The sequence below is a fragment of the Geotrypetes seraphini genome, chromosome 9 (assembly GCF_902459505.1).
Source record: "Geotrypetes seraphini chromosome 9, aGeoSer1.1, whole genome shotgun sequence".
Lineage (NCBI taxonomy): Eukaryota > Metazoa > Chordata > Amphibia > Gymnophiona > Dermophiidae > Geotrypetes > Geotrypetes seraphini.
The window spans coordinates 116,837,772-116,864,491 of NC_047092.1; the positions used below are offsets into that span (position 1 = coordinate 116,837,772).

At 44.2% G+C, this 26,720-nt stretch overlaps 1 protein-coding gene across 1 annotated transcript in view; it reads right to left on the reverse strand.

Annotated features, from left to right (window-relative positions):
• SNED1 (sushi, nidogen and EGF like domains 1) overlaps window positions 1-26,720 on the reverse strand; it is a 1,138,259-nt gene that overhangs the window by 284,448 nt on the left and 827,091 nt on the right. Inside the window, exons 24-26 of the mRNA XM_033958723.1 lie at window positions 18,232-18,376; window positions 13,540-13,622; window positions 10,450-10,548 (exon numbers count right to left, since the gene is read on the reverse strand). Coding sequence (XP_033814614.1) covers window positions 10,450-10,548; window positions 13,540-13,622; window positions 18,232-18,376 — 327 coding nt within the window. The remainder of the gene's footprint in view (window positions 1-10,449; window positions 10,549-13,539; window positions 13,623-18,231; window positions 18,377-26,720) is intronic.

The following is a 26,720-nucleotide window of genomic DNA, read 5'->3' on the forward strand; positions in this document are numbered from 1 at the left end:
GGGAACAAATGACCTGGCCAACAACTCCACACTTGCAGCACAGAAAGCTTTTCGGGAGCTTGGTGAGGGCGTGAAACCTTTTGTAAAGACTTTAGCTTTTTCTGAAATACTGCCTGCATATGGAAAAGGAGAGCAAAGAATGAAAAACACAGAGGACTTTAATAGATGGCTCAGAGCCTGGTGTCATCAAGAAGGCTTCAGGTACATACATAGAAACATAGAAATAGACGGCAGATAAGGGCCAAGGCCCATCAAGTCTGCCCACCCCAGTGATCCTCACTATCTATCTTTGCGGATAGATCCCACATGTCTATCCCATCTGGCCTTAAAATCCGCCACACTGGTGGCCTCAATAACCCGAAGTGGAAGACTATTCCAGCGATCAACCACCCTTTCAGTGAAGAAGAACTTCCTAGTGTCACTGTGCAGTTTCCCGCCCCTGATTTTCCACGAATGCCCCCTTGTTGCCGCAGGACCCTTGAAGAAGAAGATGTCTTCTTCCACCTTGATGCGGCCCGTGAGATATTTGAATGTCTCGATCATGTCTCCCCTCTCTCGACGCTCCTCGAGTGAGTAGAGCTGCAAATTCCCCAACCGCTCCTCGTACGGGAGCTCCCTGAGTCCCGAGACCATCCTGGTGGCCATTCTCTGGACCGACTCCAGTCTCAGCACATCCTTGCGGTAATGCGGCCTCCAGAATTGCACACAGTACTCCAGGTGCGGTCTCACCATGGATCTATATAGTGGCATAATGACTTCAGGTTTACGGCTGATGAAACTCCTGCGTATGCAACCTATGATTTGCCTTGCTTTGGATGAAGCTTGCTCCACTTGGTTTGCCGACTTCATGTCTTCCCTGACAATCACTCCCAAGTCTCTTTCTGCTACAGTTCTTGTCAGGATCTCGCCATTTAGGGTGTAGATCTTGCATGGATTCTGGCTTCCCAGGTGCATGACTTTGCATTTTTTGGCATTGAAACTGAGTTGCCAGGACCTAGACCAGTGCTCCAGCAGAAGTAAGTCATGCACCATATCGTCTGTCATTGCTTTTTTGTCTGTTGTGCTTTTGCTCACTACATTGCACAGTTTGGCATCATCGGCAAACAATGTTATTTTACCTCGAAGGAGGATGGGGAAATACATGGAAGGACAAGAAGCTATATTGCACTGATGGGCTACATATTACTACAGCAGGAAAAAGAAACCTTGCAGAGAAATTTAGACAATATTTTTCCAGGCATTTAAACTAGAAGGTGGGGGTGGTGTATGTACGAAGGACAATTATAGAGACCACCCCCGGCAAAAGAAAAGATGTGATAGTAGTAAAGGCTGCAACATAAGCAATATCAGCAACTCATTTCTTAGTATTGCAACGGAAAGTGAAACGACACAAAAATCCATACGAAAAAGGAGATTATTGCTGAAAAATAGCTGGAAAGCGATGACCACAAATGCTCGCAGTCTAAGCAACAAAGTTCATGATCTGCAAGCCCTGATATTAGAGGCAGATCTAGATATTGTTGCTATCACAGAGACATGGTTCAGTGAATCACATGGATGGGATGCAAACATACCGGGATATAATCTTTTTAGGAAGGACAGAGATGGTCATAAAGGTGGAGGAGTAGCTCTCTATGTAAAGATCAATATCCAAGCGACCGAAATGCAAGGGACCTGGGGAGAGGAAGAAGCGATATGGATTGCTTTGAAAAGAGAAGATGGAACTTCTATCTACGTGGGTGTAGTCTACAGACCTCCGACTCAATCGCAGCAAATTGATAAGGATCTGATTGTGGATATCCAAAAGTTTGGAAGGAAAGAGGAGGTTCTGCTGTTGGGAGATTTCAACCTGCCGGATGCGGACTGGAATGTTCCGTCTGCGGAATCGGAAAGAAGTAGGGAGATTGTGGATGCCTTTCAAGAGGCTCTGCTCAGACAAATGGTGACGGAACCCACAAGGGAAAAAGCGATATTGGATCTGGTCCTCACAAATGGAGAGAGTATCTCTAATGTTCGAGTGGGTGCTCACCTGGGTAGTAGCGATCATCAAACGGTTTGGTTTGATATAACGGCTAAAGTGGAGAGCGGCCGCACGATACTTAAAGTCCTAGATTTCAAACGTACGGACTTTAATGCAATGGGAAAGTACCTGAAGAAAGAGCTGTTAGGATGGGAGGACATAAGAGAAGTGGAAAGACAGTGGTCTAAGCTGAAAGGAGTGATAAAAATGGCTACGGACCTTTATGTGAAGAAAATCAATAAAAACAAAAGAAAAAGGAAGCCGATATGGTTCTCCAACCTAGTGGCTGAGAAAATAAAGGCGAAAGAGTTGGCGTTCATGAAATATAAAAAAACCCAAGAAGAGGAGAGCAGAAAAGACTACAGGGTGAAACTGAAAGAAGCCAAGAGAGAGATACGTTTGGCGAAGGCACAGGAGGAAGAACAAATGGCTAAAAATGTAAAAAAGGGAGATAAAATTTTTTTCAGATATATTAGTGAAAGGAGGAAGATAAAAAATGGAATTGCTAGGCTAAAAGATGCTGGGAACAAATATGTGGAGAGTGATGAGGAGAAAGCAAATGTGCTAAACAAATACTTCTGTTCTGTGTTCACAGAAGAAAATCCTGGAGAAGGACCGAGATTGTCCGGCAAAGTTACACGAGAAAATGGAGTAGATTCTGCGCCGTTCACGGAGGAGGGTGTTTATGAGCAACTTGAAAAACTGAAGGTGGACAAAGCGATGGGACCAGACGGGATCCATCCCAGGATACTAAGGGAACTCAGAGAGGTTCTGGCGAGTCCTATTAAAGACTTGTTCAACAAATCTCTGGAGACGGGAGTGATTCCTGGGGATTGGAGGAGAGCGGATGTGGTCCCTATTCATAAAAGTGGTCACAGGGATGAAGCAGGAAACTACAGGCCGGTGAGCCTCACTTCAGTTGTTGGAAAAATAATGGAAGTGTTGCTGAAAGAAAGGATAGTGTATTTCCTTGAATCTAATGGGTTACAGGATCCGAGGCAACATGGCTTTACAAAAGGTAAATCGTGCCAAACGAACCTGATTGAATTTTTTGATTGGGTGACCAGAGAACTGGATCGAGGACATATGCTAGATGTAATTTATTTGGATTTCAGCAAAGCCTTTGATACAGTTCCTCATAGGAGGCTGTTGAACAAACTTGAAGGGCTGAAGTTAGGACCCAAAGTGGTGAACTGGGTCAGAAACTGGCTGTCGGACAGACGCCAGAGGGTGGTGGTTAATGGAAGTCGCTCGAAGGAAGGAAAGGTGACTAGTGGAGTCCCTCAGGGTTCGGTGCTGGGGCCAATCCTGTTCAATATGTATGTAAGTGACATTGCTGAAGGGTTAGAAGGAAAAGTGTGCCTTTTTGCAGATGATACCAAGATTTGTAACAGAGTAGACACCGAAGAGGGAGTGGAAAATATGAAAAAGGATCTGCAAAAGTTAGAGGAATGGTCTAATGCCTGGCAACTAAAATTCAATGCAAAGAAATGCAGAGTAATGCATTTGGGGATTAATAATAGGAAGGAACCGTATATGCTGGGAGGAGAGAAGCTGATATGCACGGACGGGGAGAGGGACCTTGGGGTGATAGTGTCCGAAGATCTAAAGGCGAAAAAACAGTGTGACAAGGCAGTGGCTGCTGCCAGAAGGATTCTGGGCTGTATAAAGAGAGGCGTAGTCAGTAGAAGAAAGAAGGTGTTGATGCCCCTGTACAGGTCATTGGTGAGGCCCCACTTGGAGTATTGTGTTCAGTTTTGGAGACCGTATCTGGCGAAAGACGTAAGAAGACTTGAGGCGGTCCAGAGGAGGGTGACGAAAATGATAGGAGGCTTGCACCAGAAGACATATGAGGAGAGACTGGAAGCCCTGAATATGTATACCCTAGAGGAAAGGAGAGACAGGGGAGATATGATTCAGACGTTCAAATACTTAAAGGGTATTAACGTAGAACAAAATCTTTTCCAGAGAAAGGAAAATGGTAAAACCAGAGGACATAATTTGAGGTTGAGGGGTGGTAGATTCAGGGGCAATGTTAGGAAATTCTACTTTACGGAGAGGGTGGTGGATGCCTGGAATGCGCTCCCGAGAGAGGTGGTGGAGAGTAAAACTGTGACTGAGTTCAAAGAAGCGTGGGATGAACACAGAAGATTTAGAATCAGAAAATAATATTAAAGATTGAACTAGGCCAGTTACTGGGCAGACTTGTACGGTCTGTGTCTGTGTATGGCCGTTTGGAGGAGGATGGGCAGGGGAGGGCTTCAATGGCTGGGAGGGTGTAGATGGGCTGGAGTAAGTCTTAAAAGAGATTTCGGCAGTTGGAACCCAAGCACAGTACCGGGTAAAGCTTTGGATTCTCGCCCAGAAATAGCTAAGAAGAAAAAAAATAAAAAAAATAAAAAAAAATTTTTTTTAAATTGAATCAGGTTGGGCAGACTGGATGGACCATTCGGGTCTTTATCTGCCGTCATCTACTATGTTACTATGTTAACATAACCTTAAATAAACTCGATTTCATACCCCATTCAACCCACACTAAAACTTCTGGAGTACTGATTGACAGAGGCTGTACCATGCAACCACAAATCAACAAAGTAATAAAAGCGTCATTCGTGACTATGAGAAACCTAAGACAAATCTGAAAATTCTTCGTCAGGAAACAATTCCAACTTTTGGTACAATCTCTTATCCTTGGACTAATAGACTACTGCAACATACTATACCTCCCCTGTCCAGCGACCTTGATAAAGCAATTACAAACAATACAAAATACAGCCCTAAGACTCATCTACTCACTGAAAAAATATGACCACATCACAGCAGCATACCATGACTCAAGCTGGCTCCCAATTCAAGCAAGAGTATACTTCAAATTCTACTGCCTACTATTTAAAGCTATTAATGGAGAAAGCCCAATCTACTGGAACAACCAACTAACCCAATCTACCTCAACCAGGCACAGGAGAACCCACTCACTATTCACACACACACCAACCAAAAATGTTAAATGAGGAAAATTATATGACAACCTAATGGCCACCAAAGCAGCTAAACTAGATAGACAAATCACCAATCTGTTGTCTTCAACCACAGACTACAAAACCTTCAAAAAAGAAACCAAAACCCTACTCTTCAAAAAATACATAAAACCTATCTAAGATGAACAGTTCCTTCTCAAACTCCACCTACCACTCACTACACCCATATCTAATCTAAAATGTTTCTAATTACCCAACATGTATCTCCTTAACTTCTCTACAATTCTTATGTAATTCTTATGCCAATTCTTATATAATGTTACAGTTCATGTAACCTGACAACTCTTGTGTAATCCGCCTTGAACTGCAAGGTAATGGCAGAATAGAAATCACTAATGTAATGTAAAGATAAGCGGAAGCAATAGTCTCCTTGATCTAGTGCACAATAGTAGTGTTAGAAGCGCCATCCCCCTTACGAGGACCCGCGAGAAGGACAAAGAGATGATCTGATTTCTTGATCTCCTGGGTCCTCTGCACATGAGTGAATGACCCGACTGACATCCAACTTGCGCAGCTGTCTCAGCTCAGAAGAGCTCTCCTGGCTACCTTAGGTAGAAAAGAAGGAACAGGCCACAAGACAACTCGCTCCCAAAAAAGACTCCAAAAAGGGAGCCTTACAAGAGAAAGCAGCTCAGAAACACATCTAGCTGAAGTAATGGCCACCAAGAAGACTGCTTTAAGAGTAAGGTCCTTCAAAGAGCAGTTGCTCAACGGTTCAAAAGGAGGGCGAACTAGAACTGACAGAACCATATTCAGATCCCAAGATGGAACAAAGGGTCGTACGGGAGGCTTGAACAATTTGGCCGCCCGCAAGAAGTGGATCTCATCAGGAATGGCAGTTAAACGCTGACCTTTCAATAACCCACGAAAGGCTGACAAGTCCGCAAGCTGAACCTGGAGAGAAGACCAAGCCAGTCTCCTTCCAGGCCATCCTGCAGGAACTCTAAGATGTTAGGCACGGAAACTCGAAAAGAGACCACTCCATGTGAATCATACCACTCCTCAAATAGACGCCAAACCCTCACATAAGCACGAGAGGTGAAAAGCCTCCAGGACCCCAAGAGAGTTGAGATCACTTTATCTGAATACCCCTTCTTACCTAGGCAATCCCTTTCAAGAGCCAACCCGTAAGACAAAAGGGATCCGGATTGAACAGTGGAATGAGTTAGAAGGTCGTAGAAGAGAGACAGAGGAAGAAGATCCACCACCAGATGTCTCACCAGATCCGCATACCAAGGACATCAAGGCTAATCCAGAGTCACCAGAACCACAAGGCCCGGATGGCAAATTATGCGGAGAAGAATTCTGCCCACTAATGGCCATGGAGGGAACACATACAACAGCCCCTCCATTGGCCATGGTTGAACCAGAACATCCAGGCACTTGGCCTAACCGTCTCTGCGACAACTGAAGAAGCGGGGTGTGTTGGCATTGACATTTGTGATAATCAGGTCCATGGGGGACTGACCCCAAGACTGCACTATCAACTGAACATTCTCCACTCTGTCTATGTGGGAAGCTGATATTTCTGGAAGGTGCAACTCCGCCCCTCTGATGCTCCTGGTGCCCCTCTGATTATTGACATAGGCCACCGCCGTGGCATTGTCCGACAGAACCCTGACTAACTTGTCCATCAGAAAGAACTGGAAGGCTAGCAATGCTAGACGGATGGCTCTGGTCTCCAAGACACTGATCGACCATGAAGCCTCCTCTGTGGACCAGGTGCCCTAAGCTGAGTGACCTAAACACTGAGTTCCCCAACCAAGAAGACTGGCATCTGTGATCAGCACCATCCACTATAGCTGATCCAGACTTGCCCCTTGTACAAGATGGGGGGTCTGGAGCCACCAACGAAGACTGCCCCTAGCTAAGCCCGGAAGCAGAACAGGGTGATCCAGACTGTGCCTCTGAGGCAACCACCTCTGAAGAAGAGCATACTGAAGAGGACGCATGTGGGCCCACGATCACCTCACTGCATCGAGGGAAGCCACCTTTGACTCCCAAGACATGAAGGAAATACTGTGCCTGAGGACACCGGGATGCCATAAGCAGGTGAAACTGAGATTGCAATTTGCTTACCTGGGCCTCCGGAAAGGAAGACCATCCCCAAGGAGGTGTCGAACAGCACTCCTAGATACTCCAGGCGCTGAGAGGGAGACAGCCGGCTCTTGGCAAGATTGACCACCCATCCCAGCGACTGCATAAACTCCACCAACTGAGCCGTGACCCAGGTGCTCTCCTGGAATGACTTTGCTCAAATCAATCAGTCATCCAGGTAGGGATGAACTAGAATGCCATCTTTGTGCAACGCCGTTCAACAACCATTACCTTGGTGAACGTCTGCGGAGCCGTGGCCAGACCAAAGGGAAGTGCACAGAACTGATAATGTTGCCCCAAGATCGCAAAGCGCAGGAAGCGATGATGGAAGGCCCGAATAGGAATGTGCAAGTAGGCCTCGGTCAGATCTAGAGAGGTCAGAAACTCCCCCGGCTGAACCGTCAGAATCACAGACCGCAGAGTTTCCATGTGGAAGGATGGCACTTGAAGAGCCCCGTTGACCCCTTTCAAATCTAGGATGGGCCGAAAAGTTCCTTCTTTCTTTGGCACCACAAAGTAAATCGAGTACCAACCTGTGCCCCACTCCCGCGGGGGAACTGGAACCACTGCGTGGAGATCCAACAATCTTTGAATGGTCTGGCGAAAGGCCTGCTGCTTCCACGCCACCTGCAAGGGAGAAGCGAGAAAATGATCTAGCAAGGAATGGGCAAACTCCAGAGCATAACCGTCCTGAATCACCTCCAGAACCCACTGATTGGACGTGATGACTGCCCACTTTAGATAAAAATCCCGCAACTGTGTGCCCACCGGAACCAAGACATGCACCAGCAAGGAGTCATTGGGCAGGATGGGCGGCAGAGGACCCGGCGGGGCTGCTACCTGCACCCCGGTGGGCTCCATGAAAGGACTGCATGCACTGGAAGAACCAGCCTCTAGAGAGCCCAGGGGACTGAAAAGAGACAGTCCCTTGACCAGGGCAGAAACGGTAGAAATCACGCCCACGTCTATGAGCAGCGCCACCTCGAGCCAGCGGCCTAGGCCTATCCTCAGGCAAATGAGGCACTTTAGAATCAGTGAAAGTCTGAACCAACCTGTCCAGGTCCTCACCAAGCAAGAAAGATCCCTTAAAAGGAAACTTTTTCAACTTAGCTTTGGATGCAGAGTCTGCTGACCAAGCACGAAGCCACAAGGTATGGCGAGCTGCAGCTGCAAATGCCAATGACTTGGCAGAAGCTCGGAAGATGTCATACATGGCATCTGAAAGATAAGAAGCACCTAATTCAATCTTTGCCACCTCGCACTTGAGCAATTCCCAATCCTCAGTTTTACAGTCAATGATATGCTTGGCCAAGCAAAAACACACCCGAGCCACCTGTCCGCCACACATCACTGCTTGGACAACCAGAGCTGTCACATCAAAACTCTGTTTAAGGAGGGACTCCAACTAATGCTCCTCCAGGTCCTTCAAGGCCACACCACTCTCAAAAGGCACGGTATGCCTTTTAGAGATGGCCGAGACCACCGCGTCCACTACAGGTGACTTCAGAATGTCCCTATCCCCTTCAGGAATGGGATACAGGCGGGCTGTGGAGCACACAAAATGAAAGGGAGCTTCCGGCACCTGCCACTGTGTGAGCATAATATCCTGAATATCCTGATGCATAGGACTAGAGAGGGAAGCAGAGCAGATCCCCTTAAGCAAGGGGTCCACCGTACGCGGGGGCTACGACATGGTGTCCTCAAAGTGCAAAACCAAGACTTGAAGAAATAACTCATGAAGGTCTTCCCACTAATAAATGTGCACCTCAGACGCATCTTCGCCAGCTGGGGGGGTGCTCAAACCCCTCTCTGGTGGAATACGACCCCCCCAAGAGGATCCTGGAAATTTCCCCAAGGGTCTAGGTCCTCATCAATAGCATCTTGCTCCTCAAGGCAAAAATCCTCATCCCAAGAGACCCTCGGATGTTTGGATAAGAGAAGAGTAGAGGGGGGCAAAACCGCTGCTGTGCGGGGCCGCGCCAGGGAAGATGTTGAGGACAAACCCCCCCAAGACCCCCAAAGTGGGCACGGAACCTCTAGTCACCAGCACATAAACTTTACAAAGTGCTAATATAAATTCAGGGAGAAAACCCCCTGGCAGCCCTAAAGGACTTCCTGCCCCAGCAGGGGACCCTGCCATACCTTGCCTCTGTATATCCAGAACAGGGGGAAGGTCACCTGAGGTAACTGAGATGAAGGAAAAAGTTCCCGCCAAAATTGGACCTGAAACCGCCAAAATCAGAGCTCCTGCGGCCTGCCATGTCTGAAAAGCCTGGGACTTTCCTGATGCTGAGGCCAAGGAACCAACCGACGTGAAAAGGGAATCCCCAGCCATTCCAGCGGCAAGGGAATCCTTTTCTCCCTGACTGTCAGTGGCTGGGGAACCCTCTGCATGGGCGTGGGGGAAGCCCAAGCTCCCCCGCGATCTGAAGTCGACTCATGAGGTACATGCAGTGGGGTGCCCTGGCCGCCGGCATCCACTGCACAGGCCAGCTGCGAGTACCATGCGTCTGGAGCACAATGAGCATTTTTTCCCTTTAAAAATGCTCATTGTGCTGAAAACTGCACTAACTGAAAGAAAAGTGTCAGTTAGATGAGAAAATACAGTAAAAAGGCAGTTTTAAAGGGAAATGAGCCCTTTAGACCGGCACACCTTAGGATTTTGTCTTTTTTTTTTTTTTCTTTTACAGAACAGACTCCACAGCTCTCAAAGCTGGAGGGCTGACCAACCAGGGGGCCAGGCCACCGGCTGAGGCACCTCTATAAAAATATGGAGAGGTGGAGGAAAGTAGGGGGAGGGACCCAGCACGAGACCCACCAAATTTAACACCCCGAGGTTGGATGGATCCCTAAACAGGACACATCCAAGCTCTATCTGGCACAAGAGGGGAACTCAGGAGTCCAAAACAAAATTTCAACAGTACTAAGAGGGGAACCAAATTAGTCTTACCACCTGCTTATGGAGACTGAGGAAGACTGAGTTACAGGGCAGATTCTAGCCTGATATACAAGTTTGTGCTCAGTCTCCACCTGCTGGTAGCAGTGAGGCATATAACCATTGTAAGGACTATACCAGTCAACATTCGTAAGGACTATACCGTCTACCAAGCGATGCAGAATAAAACATTAAGGGACCCCTTTCCTAAAGGTTAGTTGTGCTAAATGCTAAGAAATATAGAATGACACTGGGAAAAAATCTATCCCCATCACTGTCCCGTCACCGGATCCATCCAACCTCGGGGTATTGTCTTTCATGTCCCTGGTCTGGTTGAACATTGGCAAACTCAGACTTACTCTCTGTCTTTTCGTTCACTGGTTCAGATAGCCTCAAGCCCAGGCTAAGCTGGCTGGCTGACTCTTCCAGGTCTTCCAACTTTACTGGAGCTTCTGGTTCTACAATACATTCATGAAATCCATCAGTGATAGAAGTATGCATAGAATATCATCTTATAGTTTTTTTTCCTAGACTGCATCTTTTGTCTCTTTATTTTTGTATTATCTGGGCATTTTCAGGAGTTAGTTGCATGCTTTTGGAATGGTAGTGTGTACTTAGGTCTGCAGATCTTGCATTTCTAATTATCCTTAGTTTATTCCCACAGCATACCATAAATATAAAGAAGTTCATGTTTGTCTGTTCAATTGTTATTGCCATCAACATCACTTTTATTTATACATTGCCTTTCCACAATAATGATTAAACTTGTATATCAAGTTACAGCAATAAAAAATATACAATAAAACAATACACATCATGAGCAAAAATAAAGCATTAAGGGACCCCTTTATTAAAGCTTAGTGGGGCATAATAAAAAAATACATCTAAGTCCATTTTGGGCCTAAGTCACTAGTCGCCCAAAGTCGGACATGTCTAAAGTCTATTCTCGAAAAATATGTCAAAAATATATATATATATTTTTTGAAAATCATCTACTTGTACGTCCAGCTGTTTGATTGTCCAGAACAAATTGTCTATCTTTATACCCCATTCTCGTCCAAATATTGGTCCAAGTCAAAAACGCCTGGAACAAGACCTTTTGGATGTGGGAGGGGTCAGCAAAGTGATGGACTGGCCACCCAGACATGGCAACAGAGTAGTGGATCACCTTTCAGGAAATTGCTGCGAACTTCACAAAAAGGGTGCCACATAAACATCTCACCACAACTCCCTTATAGGTCATGGTGAGCCTCCCAAAACCTACTAGACCCACCTGTCTACAACCCTAATAGCCCTTAAGGCTGCAGGTGCCACCTATATGGCACAATAGGGTTTTGGGGGGTGCACATGTTTCATCATGAATGCAATAGTGGCTTATGGTCCTGGGTCTTCCTATCTGTGGATCACTAGCCCACCCCTCAGACTACTTAAACCACCTCTGTGCAGCTCTACTAGGTTTTCCTATGCCAGGTGCTGATGTTCTGGTATGTATCTTTTTATTCCGATTTTTATGGCAGTGTGTGTGTGTGTGTGTGGGGGGGGTCAGTGATCACTGGGGGAGTGTGTGTGGGGGGGGTCTATATTTTGTGTCTGCAGTGTTTATCTGGCCACTTTGGATACCTTCTGGGCATTTAGATCTGTTTTTAGATCACCTAAGTCACTATCTATAAGTTTGATCTAGGCAGTCTCATTAAACTTTTGGTTATACTTGCAGCTGCATTAGGGCTTTAACGCACGAAATAGCACACACTAGACACTAATGTCAGCATTTAGCTGGCGTTAGTTCTAGCCGTAAAGCGCTGGGTTAGCGCACGCTAATCTGCTGCATGCGCTAAAAACACTAGCGCACCTTAATACATCTAAAACCCATTTTGATTATCGGCACTTGGATGTCCTGTTTTTAAGGTCGTCCAAGTGCCGATTTGAGTGGGTTTTTAGACGTATTTGTTTTTTTATTATGAGCCCCTTAGTGTGTGCTAAGTGCTAAGAAGCACATAGATATAAAAATGGGCTCCTTTGCATGTAGCATGTGCTAATTCTGTTAATGTGAGTTAAGCTTCAGTAAAAATGCCCCTAAGTAAAATCTATAAGAACAAAATTAAAATTAAATTGGTAGATATTAAAATTCAATCAAAAAGCATGTCAGAAAAGCCTTAGTGGCCTTCTTAAAACATAATTGACTTATTAAGAAGCACAAATATCCACCATAGTGGACCAATATGCATGAAAGCACACTATCTGCTATAGCAGGCCTTCTCAACCCAGTCCTTGGGGCATGCCATGTCCTATTGGGTTTTCTGAATATCCACAATGCATATGCCTGAAATAGAGTTGCATATCAAGGAGTCTGAAATACATGTCAATGTTGATGGTGGCAGGATCCATGGAGATAAGTGTTGCCTTTCATGTAGAAAACCTTTTAGTCATAGTACATATATAAATGATTCTCTATTAGTAATTTTATTGATAAGGATAAAAATTTAAAAGTTTGGTAAAAATAAAGGGAACACGGGATAGGGAAAGGTAGGTGTTGGTGGGCATAAATGATTACAAAGTGATACAAGATGGGGAATTGAAATGATATATACATTATAAGAGGTTCTGAAGACTGACGTCTGTATTGTTACGATATGCCCACCATTTGTTCAATTAAGCTCAAAGGGAAGATGTAAGTTGTTTCATTAGAGGAGATAAGGAGAGATTGACGTCGAGAAATAGCTGTCAGAGTTTAAAGTCATGATGACAATTAATGATTAATGATTTGATCCATACAAATTGTTCTTTGATCATCTTTGAGACCCATCTTTTGCTACTATAGGTTTGTATACAGGTTAGATGTTGTGGAGGCTGAAATCTTTGATATATTAATGGTAACACAGTTACCGACAGGGCTGCAGCAGTTGGGTTTTAGGCTAGTAAAACCCGATTCAAAATAGCCAAGCAAATGTTAGTGAATCAATCGCTTGGCTATTTTGCATGGGGTTTTACTAATTTGCATGTGTTGAATTGAATCGGATAGCACATGGTGGGCCGTTTAGTGAATTGGGTGGGTAGCAGTGATCGTCTCGCTGACTTTAGTGAATCTAGCCCATACTGTGCCCAGAGGACTGGGTTGAGAAGCCTTGTGCTAAAGCCGGGGTGTCAAAGTCCCTCCTCGAGGGCCACAATCCAGTCGGGTTTTCAGGATTTCCTCAATGAATATGCAAGAGATCTATTTGCATGCACTGCTTTCATTGTATGCTAATAGATCTCATGCATTCATTGGGGAAATCCTGAAAACCTGACTGGATTGCGGCCCTCGAGGAGGGACTTTGGCATCCCTGTGCTAAAGGAAAATACTATGCTTGTTATATCATCATCTCCCACAAGGTACAATATCTAAGGTTAGAAAACTGCTTTCAAGAGTAATGCTATCTGGCACTGATTTTTTTAAATTTTAGGATACACACTTTTTTTTAGAATGACAGATTTATTCTGTGAAGTGTCAAATTTCACACTGATTCGTCCTCTGCCATCCAACAACTCAGTGAATCTGTTAAATGAACAAATAATATGTAAATGTACATCCTAACACTGAATGGGAAAGTTTGCATATTTACAGGGTAAGTTTATAACAGTTGCCTAAGTTGAGAGGCCAAGTAGGCACATATTGTAATGTTGTTTTATAACATATAGGCAGTGGCGTACCTAGCATATGTGACACCCAAGGCCCATCATTTTTTGACACCCCCCCATCTATATGAAAAATATGAGTTTTAGTAACAATCCACATATCACACAACAAGAGTGTACCTACGAAAAGGCAGCATCTTAAACACTGCAGTGAGCACTAGAATACTAACACATACATTGTAAAATTAAACAAGACAGTCATTTGGTCCTGTACAGTCAGTGCTATCAGAAAGCCATGTCCCTTTCATACACACAGACAGAAACACCCTCGCCCAATATGGAATAATCACAAATTAAAAATATAAATATGTAGACAAAAGTTAAACTGAACCGCCAAGAAACCAGACTCTGCATTCAATGCAACACTACAACACCACAAAAACAGTAATACATGTCCTCTAATACTGTGCAAAATATAAAGACAGTAGATGTAAATTTGAAAAAACTGATACATAACAATCACCACTTTACAAATTAACAAATAAAAATAAAACAAATAATGAGAAATAAGAAAATACCATTTTATTGGACTAATCCCTGTAAGCTCGGTCCCCATCCCCGCAAACCACCTGATTCCATCCACACAAGCCTTGAATTGTTTTATATTGAACTTATTACATTAAAGTATAAAAAGAAACAATATTCTGTACAATTGTCAATTTATAAATCAACATCTTCTCCCCACTCTCTCTTCCCCATTTCCCTTCAGCATCCTCAACCCACTCTCTCTTCCCCATTTCCCTTCAGCATCCTCAGCCTACTCTCTCTCCACTTTCCTTCAGCGCATGCAAATAAAAACAAGCATGTAATTTTATATCATTTTCATTCTATTCATTCATAGAAATTAAAGTCTAAATAATGCCAGTCACATAACAAAACATGATTTTACAAAAATAATTCCCTGCATAGTCAAACCTGCAAGGCTTACTAGATGTCTTTCAGCAGCTCCCCTCCCTCCCTCCCCCTTACCTTCATGGCCAAGTCAAAATGATCTACCAACAATAAAATTTTAAAAACACAAAGCACACTGTACGCAGAGAAAATGTTAATTATCATTTATATTCCGCGGGTTTTCAAAGAGGTCAAGGCAGATGACTTTATGCAATGTCACCTCAGTAACAACTATACAAAAATAGACAAATATACCCCCTCCCTTTTTACTAAACCGCTATAGCAGTTTTTAGCGCAGGGAGCTGCGCTAAATGCCCCACGCTGCTCTCAACGCTCATAGGCTCCCTGCGCTAAAAATCGCTATTGTGGTTTAGTAAAAGGGGGCCATAGTGCAAAATATAGACAGCATGTATAAATTCTCAAATCGGACACATTTTGATCACTAAATTGAAAATAAAATCATTTTTCCTACCTTTGGTAATTTCATCAGTCTCTGGTTCCACTTTATTCTTCTGATTGTGCATCCAATATTTCTTCCCTTCTTTCAGCCTCCTGTATGCTTCCTCTCCTCCAGACCTCATTCCCTCCCCCAACTTTTTCTTTCTTTCATCCTGCCCCCTTCTTTCTTTCTCTCTCTATGCCCCCTTTCTTTCTGTATGTCTGTCTTTCTCTCTCTCTCTCTCTTCGTGCCCCATTTCTTTCTTTGTTTTGCCCTGCCCCCTTCTTTCTTTCTTTCTCCATGCCCCCTTTCTTTCTCTCTGTCTGTCTTTCTCTCTCTCTCTCTCTCCGTGTCCCATTTTTTCTTTTTTTTTGTTTCACCCTGCCCCATTTCTTTCTGGCTCCCTGTCGTCCTCCCCCACGTTTCTTTCTTTCTTTCTCCCTCCCCTCCCCTATGTCACCGCCATTGGGAAAATACTGCCACCGCCACTGGGGAATAGGCTGCCACTGCCGCCATCGGGAACAGGCTGGCTCCGAGTTCGCCCTGCTTCTCTTCCCCGCGGGGCCGACCAACTCTTTGCTGCCCGACGTCAATTCTAAAGTCAGAGAGGACGTTCCGGGCTAGCCAGGCAGCGATTGGCTGGCCCAGAACATCCTCTCTGACGACAGAATTGACGTCGGGCGGCGAGAGTTGGTTGGCCCTGCAGGGAAGAAAAGAAGGGAGAACTTGGCCGGCTTGTTCCCGATGACGGCAGTGGAAGCCTTTCCCCGGCGGCAGCCTATTCCCTGGCCAGCTGTGCACCCCCTTGGGGTGTGCACCCACATTGGACCGCCCCCCCTTGGTATGCCCCCCTTTTTGGCTGTATGGTTTCTTTGTTTTTTTAAATACCAGCACAAAAGCATCCAAAATTGAAGTTAACATGCAGCCACATACTTTTTGATCAGCTCTCATGAAACTGTATGTGACTGAAACTACTACTAATCATTTCTATAGTGCTACTAGAAGTGTGCAGCAATATATAGTACAGTTTGTTTATTCATTTATATCCTGCCCTTATCCAGGGCAGGTTACAAGCTTACATACAAAAACTATAACATTACATCAAACATTACATACACCATCAACAATACATACTCCCACAATACAAAAACCTCCCATACAAAACCTCCCATAATACAAGAAGTACAAACCATAAAATACACAGATGACCAGCATCTTACTATCTTCTCCTTTTCATTAATAACACCGTCTCAAACCTTGTCTTTCATCTGGCAAAAAAGGTGCCGCTTCAACAGTTTTTTAAAGTTCTGTATATTATGCTGGCTCCCAATACACAGGCTCTCAATACAAGCAGAGTACAATTCAAATTCTACTGCCTATTTAAAACCATAAATGAAGACAGCCCAGCCTATCTAAACAACCGCCTAATCCAAACTACCTCAACCAGACACAAGAGAACGCACAAACCGTTCATGCATCTCCCAATCAGAGACATCAAACGAAAAAAACTGTACAACGGCCTTCTAGCCACTAAAGCAGCAAAACTAAACTACCAACTCTCCAATTTACTGATAATGACTATAGACTACAAATTGTTTAGAAAAGAAATAAAAACCATCCTATTCGAGACATCCTTGAAGACAAATTAACACCGCAAGACTCATCCCAATTCTCTGAAGCAATTCGCTCTACTCTTCAATTCCTTTGGAAATGGCCAGATAACTACTTTTGTAATCCGCCTTAAACTGCAAGGTATTGGCGGAATAGAAATCATTAATGTAATGTAATGAATATACTCAGGAAGCTTATTACTAGAAGTATGCTGTAATATAAGCAGGTACTTTCTCTGTCCCTAGTGGACTCACAGTCTAAGGTGTTTTGGGGGTTTTTGTACCTGAGTCAATAGAGGGTTAGGTGACTTGCCAAGGATCACAAGGAGATGCAGTTAGAATTTAATCTAGTTCCTCGGAATCTTAGCTTACTATACTAACCATTAGACTACTCCTCCACTGCAGGTATGCATGGACAGAAAGTGTACATTTAATAACAGGTGTGTACTTTATGACTGCTTACACTGCTTAAACTCCTCCCCTAAACAGGCCCATACCCTGTTCACATAAAAATATACATCTACTTGACACCTGGGGAAGGGGGGGATAATTTGCACATATATAAGGATATATATGCAAAAAAAACAAACAAACCCTAATATAATTACTGTGTATTCACTTGCAAAAATTCAAGCAAATAATCTATGTACTTTGAAACAAGCCAGTAAACAGATTTATAAAATTGCATTTAAGTTTACGTACATAGTGAATTGGGCAATATTACTCATATAATGGTCAGTGAATTGACAGCTTTAGAGGCTCAGTTTCTTAACCTCAAGTTATAATCACAAGGTCTTTTCTACACCTCTTCGACGAAAGCTAGAAGGATGCTAGGGTGCATAGGGAGAGATATTGCCAGTAGGAAAAAGGAGGTATTGATGCCCCTATATAAGACTCTGGTGAGAGTTCAGTTAGAACATTGTATACAATTCTGGAGTCTGCACCTTCAAAAAGATATACTGTAAACAGGATAGAGTCAGTCCAGAGGAAGGCTACTAAAATGGTATGTGGTCTTCATCATAAGGCATATGGGGACAGACTTAAAGATCTCAATATGTATACTTTGGAGGAAAGGATGGAGAGGGGAGATATGATAGAGACATTTAAATACCTACATGGCATAAATGCACATGAAATGAGTCTCTCATTTGAAAGGAAGCTCTGGAATGAGAGGGCATAGGATAAAGTTAAGAGGTGATATGCTCAGGAGCAATCTAAGAAAATATTTTTTTATAGAAAGCGTGGTAGATATGTGGAATAGGCTCCCAATAGAGGTGGTGGAGACAAAACCTGTGTCAGAATTCAAGAAAGCGTGGGACAGGCATGTGGGATCTCTTAGGGAGATAGTGGATGCTGTAGATGGGCAGACCGGATAGGCCATTTGGCCTTTATCTGCCATCATATTTCTATGTTTCTATGACTAAGTGAAAGCAACTCTTATAGTCCTTTGATGAATATTATACCTTTTCATTATCTTAACCTCAGAGTTTGGTTTCTATTAAGTAAGCCGGGATTTCTATTAAGTTTACCGGGATCTTTGTGATGATTCTTCAAAGATATCATGGTCCGTTACTGGCTGGGCTTCTGACAGAAATATTGGAAGATGCCTGTTGCGCAGGATTCTTGGGTGTCCTGTTTGGCTCCATCGTCTATCCAATGGTCCATCTCTTTGCACTGAGATCATCAAGGAATTTTGTTAGCAAGGAAGTGGTGGTAGAGACATTTCATTTCAGAGACAATCTTACAAGTATTCACTAGAAACTGAGCATTAGGCAGGAAATGCAAAATACAATACATATTTGTTCTGTCAGGTACAGTGTGGTCCTTATTCAACTTTTCATCATCTGGTATTTCAATGAATTCTATTTTACTTTCAGACACCAGTAATGTAATATATTAGGAAGGAGAGACACACTATCTGAGAACTTGCCTGCCAATAGTAGCTATTTCCATCTGTCTTCCTTGTCATACCCTTATTCCCACTGCATAGTGCTGAACTTGCTCCTATCATCATTAGGAAACATGTTGAAGAGTCCAAGGGATATGCCATTTCTAGTGAAATACACATCATTCTGGAACTGGCGTAGAGTGACTCTGATCACAAGAGCTGGTGTAGAGCTTCATTTACAATTTATCTGCTCTGTTTCCAATCATTCTGCTTTGACCTGAAAATCCCCTGTTTTACTCTCTACTTGTGAGATGGTAGGAGCCTGACTATTTGATTTTTTTATCCGGTCAAGAGGATTTTTGGTGCTGCAGAGGCTCCCAATTTAGGAACATCTCTGCCTGCAGAAAACACAGACTCTAAGGGCAGTAGTCTGTAGCCAAGGGCAGCCTGTATTAAAAGTTCATGATCTCCAGGACCATTCCCTTGGGAGCACAGCTTGCTCCAGATTTTGTCCGCAGAGAGCTTGAACCCAGGCTGAGTGGTCCTGTGGCAGTGTTTCACCAGGATAGGGTGCAGACTGATTCCTCCCCATGACTTTGCGTGCGAGTTCTGGTGGGGGTTTGAGGTCTCAGTCCAGCTGGTTGGACTGAGGGCAATCTGAAGAAACAAGCTATCTAGATGTTCTGGCTTGCCTGAGGCAGAAGTTCTCTAGCTGCAGTTTCAGCCCTTTTGCAGCTCCCAGCACCAGCATGGCACAGTGAGTAAGGCTGTTGACAGCCTATGAGAGAAATTGGGGACTAAGGACAGGGTCATCTACCTCTATAATCCTGTTCCCTGAATTTTGTAACCCCTTATTTGGCTCCCACAAGCCATTTTTAGTGCTAAAATGGCTGTCAGAGTGGCCTTATTGGATTTTCTGATTTTAAAATAAAAGCTTCTATCTACCTCAAAACACCCTAATTTGGACCAAGATCGGTCTAGATGGGTTCTTCTGGCCAGGATACCAAGGATTCATGCTAGATTTGCGATAGATGGCTGGCCAAGGACCATACATGTTCCATGTGCCATGCAGCATATGTGTGTTTGGGGTGGGGTGGGGTGGGGTGGAGGGGGTGGAGGGAGTCACTGGATTAGCCTCCTCTAGTCCCTCTGGAGATATGAGGTCTTTGATGGTTCGAGTTCCAGGTAAGAATTCCCAGTTGGAGCTAGGAACTGGCAAAAGGGCGTCCCCAGTGAAGTGCAGCTGCACATCTTCCGTTAAACCCCAGAGTGATCCCAAGGAGCACTTTCCAGAGCCCATATCTGGCTTTTGCTCCAAAATTTATAAGTATGAAGTACAAAGCATACTTACATTATAGTAGTTGCAGTGACCCCTCAGGGGTTGTGATGGTGTTAGCACCAGGGGTTATTCACAAAAGGGAGTACACTCAAAAGAGGACTATGATGAAGTGGATTCAGTATTTATGCCTTTTATAGCCCAGTCTAGGTCCTCAGTCTTATATAAGAACATAAGAATAGCCTTACTGGGTCAGACCAATGGTCCAACAAGCCCAGTAGCCCATTCTCATGGTGGCCAATCCAGATCACTAGTACCTAGCCAAAACCCAAGGAGTAGTGATTTTCCATGCTACCAATCCAGAGCAAGTAGTGGCTGCCCCCATGTCTCTCTCAATAACAGACTATGGACTTTTCCTCCAGGAAATTGTCCAAACCTTTCTTAAAACCAGCTACGCTATCCGCTCTTACCACAACCTCTGGCAATGCATTTCAGAGCTTAACTATTCTCCGAGTGAAAAAATTTCCTCCTATTGGTTTTAAAAATATTTCCCTGTAACTTCATCATGTGTCCCCTAGTCTTTGTAATTTTTGCAGAGTGAAAAAATCGATCCACTTGTACCCGTTCTACTCCACTCAGGATTTTGTAGACTTCAATCATATCTCTCCTCAGCTGTCTCTTTTCCAAGCTGAAGATCCCTAACCATTTTAGTCTTTCCTCATATGAGAGGAATTCCATCCTCTTTATCATCTTGGTTGCTCTTCTTTAAACTTTTTCTAGTGCCACTATATCTTTCTTGAGATAAGGAGACCAGAATTGAACGCAATATTCCAGATGAGGTCGCACCATGGAGCAATACAGGGGCATTATAACATTCTTAGTCTTGTTAACCATCCCTTTTGTAATAATTCCTAGCATCCTGTTTGCTTTTTTGGCCACCGCCGCACATTGGGCCGAAGGTTTCATCGTATTGTCTAAGATGATACCCAGATCCTTTTCTTGGGTGCTATTCCCTAAGGTGGACCCTAGCATCCAGTAACTGATTCAGGTTATTCTTCCCAATGTGCATCACTTTGCATTTGTCCACATTAAATTTCATTTGCCATTTGGACGCTCTGAGATACTCTGTCACACCTGGGAGAGTCAGATTCCGACTCAGTGAAGATCCAGCGGTGCAGAGGCTGTTCAAGCCTACAGCACTTCTGAAGTTTAATACTGAGTCTCTCCAAGAATTAAAGACAGAGCATTCATAGGCCTCTACTGCCCAGTGCTTGCTCATGAGCAGCACCAAAGCTCACGCTACATATTTTACCTACCATCCTTATATTACTTAGATGCTCACAGATCATTTGGAGATCTTGGAAGGGCCCCTTCAGATGGATAAGGCCAAGACAAACCTTTACCCGATGGACACTGAATTTCATCAGCTGTTCATTTCACCAAAGATGATTTCTCTGGTGACAAAGGTTGCAAAGTGAACCTCCCTCCCCAGTGAAGAGGGAATGGTACAGAAAAGTTCACAGGACAGCTGGCTGGAATTTGTCTTTAAGAGGCAGTTTGAGACTGCAGCATTGGGGTTGCAGGCGGCAGTTGTGGCATCGTAAACTGCATGTGCTTGCCACACAAGGTGACGTCAGGCTCTGGAATTGTATGCCAACATGTCTCCCCAGTTTCTGATGTCAGGAATGGATTATGTGGCAGATGCACTTTATGATCTATACAGGGTCCTGAGCAAGGAATCTACATCTACTACTTCCACCGGTCGAATGCATTGGATCAGATTGTAGGCAGGAGATTATTTCTCAAAAACTACGCTGAACAAGTTGCCTTTTAAGGATCAATTGCTTTTAAGGGCTTGACAGTTTTATGGCCAGTATGCAGAATCGTAAGCCAAAGTCTGCCAGACAGCTGACCAAGGGCTCCTGGGGTTCAGGTTGATGCAATTTTCATGGCTCTAAGCATTTTCGCCAGTACTTGGGAAGATCGTTGGTCCAGAGACCATTTCATGGCTTGAGACAAAGATTTGGGGATGATGAGCGTCCCCAGTCCTCAGGATCTTGCTCCATAGCAGCTCCCAGTAAACAGTTCTGACTCCAGGTCAGGAGCCATAACTCCAAGGATAGAAGGGAGGTAGTCAGCTTACTGGGAAGCATAGGCAAGGATCACACCAGATCACTGGGTGCTGGAAATATTTCGACAGGAGTATATGCTTAAGCTGTTTCGTCCACCTCCACACCTCTTTGTGGATTCTCCTGCAGGGAAGCCTGAGAAAGCGGTCAGAGTCTATGCAACAGGAAAGAGGACACTCCATATACTTCTTAGTGCCTAAAAGAGACTCAGAAGACTGGAGACTGATTCTGGATCTGAAGTCAGTTAATGCTGCTCTCAAGATACCACGTTTCTGCAGGGAAACAGTAAGGTCAGTCATTGCATCCTTGGCATCAGGGGAATTTCTTGCCTCGCTGGATCACAGAGGTCTTCTTGCCTATTTTCATTTTTACAGATCTCAGGAAATTCCTGAAGTTTCATGTTCTGTGCCAACACCCCCAGTTCTTGGTCCTTTCATTTGAGCTGGCCACAATGCCACGCACTTACACCAAGGTGAAGATTGTAGTATTTGCATACTGCCACAAGGAGGGAATAAAAGTACATTCATACTGGGACGATTGGCTGTTATGAGCCCCATCCCAGTCCAACGGAGAGCTTGAGCTGGGTCATCAAATTCAGAAAAAGACATAATCCCTGGAATATCTGGGCATCTGTTTTAACATGAAGGATGTCAAGTTTTTCTCCCAGTAGATATAGAGGTAGGTTACAGAAATGGTCAGGAACCAATTCACAGGTCACAGACCTGATGGGCCGCTGTGGGAGCAGACCGCTGGGCGTGATGGACCTCTGGTCTGACCCAGTGGTGGCAACTTCTTATGTTCTTATATTCTTAACCCACAGAACAAAGCTCATGCATCAGAGCAGAGAGCTTTGAGACAGGCCAGTACTGACAGCTTGGCATTACCTGCAGGTGCTAGTATCCATGGTGGCAACATTAGAAGTGGCAATCCATTTGGGGGTCAAATCAATAGGATATTGGAAGTTCCATTGGTATTGCCATATGATGCAGTGCTGTATGGTACGTTATTAATGCCCAAGAGTCCAATAACTTCACATAACAATAAATTATTTCTCATCATGACAGGAGTTGTCATACAGCTTATTATAAAGAATTGGGACAGGTTAAACTATAGTTTTTGGTGGGAAACATTGTGCCAAACTTATAAGTTTGAACGTATGAGTTCAATGCATTTGGGACATTATAAGAAGTTCAAGGAAATTTGGGACCCATTAACAAAATTTTGTAAGAATTGATTATTAGTTTTGCCCTTTGATTCTGCACATCCAGGATGGGTGGGTGGGAGGGGGGTATGTAATTAATTTATTATTTGATTGCAAGGTTTATCTTGATCATTTGCATTATATTAAGTGTTTTTACACTTCTAGGAAGGATGGGTAGGGATGGGGAGGGGGTTATGTATTTATTGTATCATTTGAAGGAATTGAGTGCTGTCTATTTTGTTAATTGATTGATAATATGTTGCACTTTGTGCTGATTTTAAAATGAATAAAGATTAAAAAAAAAAAGTGGTCTCCTGGGTGAGGGCCGATTTACGCCCTCTCCAGGATGTGCTATTATTCTGCTTGTCCCTGCAGACAGATGCATTACAAATGCCGCTGCCTTGGACATCAGTGGTGCGTCACAGCCTGAACTGGCTGTAGCCATGGTCTCTGTGCGGGAAAGGGCTGCTTCACATCTCCATGTAGGTAATCCTAATGATGAATGCCAGCCTTTAAAACAATTAAGAAGGTTGCCAGGGGCAAAGACATTGATCGATATCACAGAGGAAGTAGTCCATCAACCGGTTAGGCTGAGAGCCTGGTTCTGCAGGTGCTCGAAACTTGCTACAGGGCAAAGCAGTATGAATTTTCTCAGAAAATGCAATGGTGGTAGCTTTTGTCAATCAGCAAGGAGGCACCAAGAGTACTCTACTACAGCTGGAGGCCCAACTGTGGTTCCATTGGGCAGAGAGGCACTTGTTGGCTCTTTTGGCAGCACATATAGCGGGAGTAGACCACATGGAAGCAGATTCCTCAGCCGGCAGACTCTGGATCACAGAGAACAGACTCTATCAAAGGAAGCGTTTGAGACTATTCTGTGTCAGTGGGGTAGTCCGATATAAAATCGACCTCATGGCCTCAGCAGACAACAAGAAAATGACTTGGTCTTTCAGTCAAAGCTATGAGCCAGGAAGCACAAGCCTTGACACCCTGATGCAACCATGGTCACAGACAGGGCCACTGTATGTGTTTCTGCTGGGGTCCATGATAGGCAGAGTCCTGCAAACAATAATGTTGCACACAAGGCTGGTATTTCTTGTCATATTGGACTGGCCAAGGCATCTGTGGGATGCTGATCTAGTCTGTCTGAAAAGGAACCAGAACCTCTGAGTTCCCTGTCACCAAGGATTAATCTCACAGGGCCCAATCATCCTGGAGGATCCAGAGTGCTCTTGAGCATGCAGTCTTAGTGCACAAAGGCTATTTGGAAGTAGTCGGTGCCACTTTCCTTAAGTCCAAGAAGCAGTCGCCCATGCAAAGGCCTGGAGGTGTCTCCAGGGTCAGTGTGAGGACCCAGTCACAACACCAGTGTCGTTGGTTCTAGCTTTTGTTCAAAAAGGGCTTGAAAGGGCTAGCAATTGGCTCCCTCAAAGTTCTCTAGTGTTTCAGATCCTAGTCTAATAGAAGAACATTCACTTCTCTCCCAGATATGTCTAGATTTTAGAAGGAAGCATTACGTGTGCATCCACCAGTACATAAACCTATTCCAACCTGGAGGTTTTATCTCATGCTGTGGGCTCTCACTAGAGCTCTGTATGAGCCTTTGAAGATGGCATCATCGATGGATTTAACAGTCTAAACCAGGCAACTCCGGTCCTCGAGGGCCGGAATCCAGTCGGGTTTTCAGGATTTCCCAATGAATATGCATTGAAAGCAGTGCGTGCAAATAGATCTCATGCATATTCATTGGGAAAATCCTGAAAACCCGACTGGATTCCGGTCCTTGAGGACCAGAGTTGCCCACCCCTGATCTAAACAGTGTTTTTAGTGGCGGTCACATCAGCGCTTCAAGTGTCTGAGCTTCAGGCTTTATCCTGCAGAAAACCTTTCCTGAGATTTCAGAGAAGTGGGTTTCACAAAGAACAGTCACCTCTTTCTTGCCAAAACTTTCCTCCAGTTTCCACACCAACCAGGAAATACAGTTGCCGGCCTTCACACCTTTGGGATCCAAGAAGAGTGACAATGCTCTGAGATTGCTGAATGTTCTCAGAGTATTGCTTCATTATCTGGAAGTAATAAATGAGTTTCATCTGTTGGATCCTCTTTGTGCTACTGGGTGCTACCCACCAGGGCCAGCCAGCTTAAGAAGGGATCATTTCTAGATGGATTTGTATGGTCATTTCTTCAGCTTACATCAGCAGCAGAAAACAACTACCAGTAGCCATAAAGGTCCATTCCATTAGGAACATAGCTACTTCCTGGGTGGATACCAGAGCAGTTTTCCCTGAAGAAATTTGTGGAGTGGCCACATGGTCCTCCCTCCATACTTTCACAAAGTTTTAAAGGGTAGATGTAGTGGCCAAATTAGATACTGCGTTTGGATCTTCAGTACTTTCAGCAGGCTCATCTGCCCCACCCTAGATTCTAAGGGCCTGCTTTGATATATTCCACCAGTTCCAGAATGATATGTCTATTGCACTAGAAGTGAATATTAGGTCCTTTCCTTGATAATCTTCTTTCTAGTAGATAGGCACATCATTCTGGAAGCCTGCCATGTCAGATGTTCCTCTAGCCTGCTTACTTTCACAGACATGTCTGTATTATTGGATGCCTTGTTTCTTTACACTGTCAAGGATGCTATTTTGAAGAAAATAGGGGGTATATTGCAGAACTCTAAGACTGTTAGTGCAGATTGCACTCAGGTAGGGGGTTTGCTTATTCCACCTTTCTATGGTTAAATGTTTCATGATTATTTTGTGTTAAATGTTGTGATATGAGCAGAACAGACTTGTTTCTTCTCCAGTTTTCCTGTGGACACCCATTCTTGCTGTACTTTCAACCATGCTTTCCAACGTTTAGACACAAATGTGTGTGCTTATGGTGCCTACACCCAAGACAGACTCTTGATAAAGGCACGTTCGCCAAAACACTGCCAGTGTCAAGTCTTTGAGCTATTGTGACATATTCATCAATAAAGTTACTTTTTGAACTATACACCCTTGGCTGAATCTCTGACATCTTGTCCTCACAACTCCTTGTTGTGTGTTCTCGTCTCGCCGTTCAATGCCTGTCCTTGGCTTCTGATTCAGTGTCTTCTCTAGGGCTGACCATCTTTGATATGAACTGAGAATTTTCAGGACAGCCCAGAGTGATGGGAGGTAAAGTAGAAATATGTAAATAAGGCTCTCTACACCAGATCTTGCGCTAGAGTGTTACTACCTACCAGTTCCAGAATGATGTGTTTATCTACTAGAAAGAATATTATCAAGGTAAGGACCTAATCTTCTCTTGAGAACTAGCCTGCCTATACTAGCTATTTCCATCTACTTCTTTACTGCTCCTGCCTCCCATTACCTGTGGCCTAACAGCAGTGTTGATCCTGCCCCTATTGATATCCTTGAGGCATATGGGCTAAATATCCTGAAGGAGATGCCAGCTGAGAACTTACCTGCCAGTACTGTAAAGCTGCCTCTAGAGGTCCTGGTGGCCATTTAGTAAACAGACAGAAGAACATCTCGCCTTGG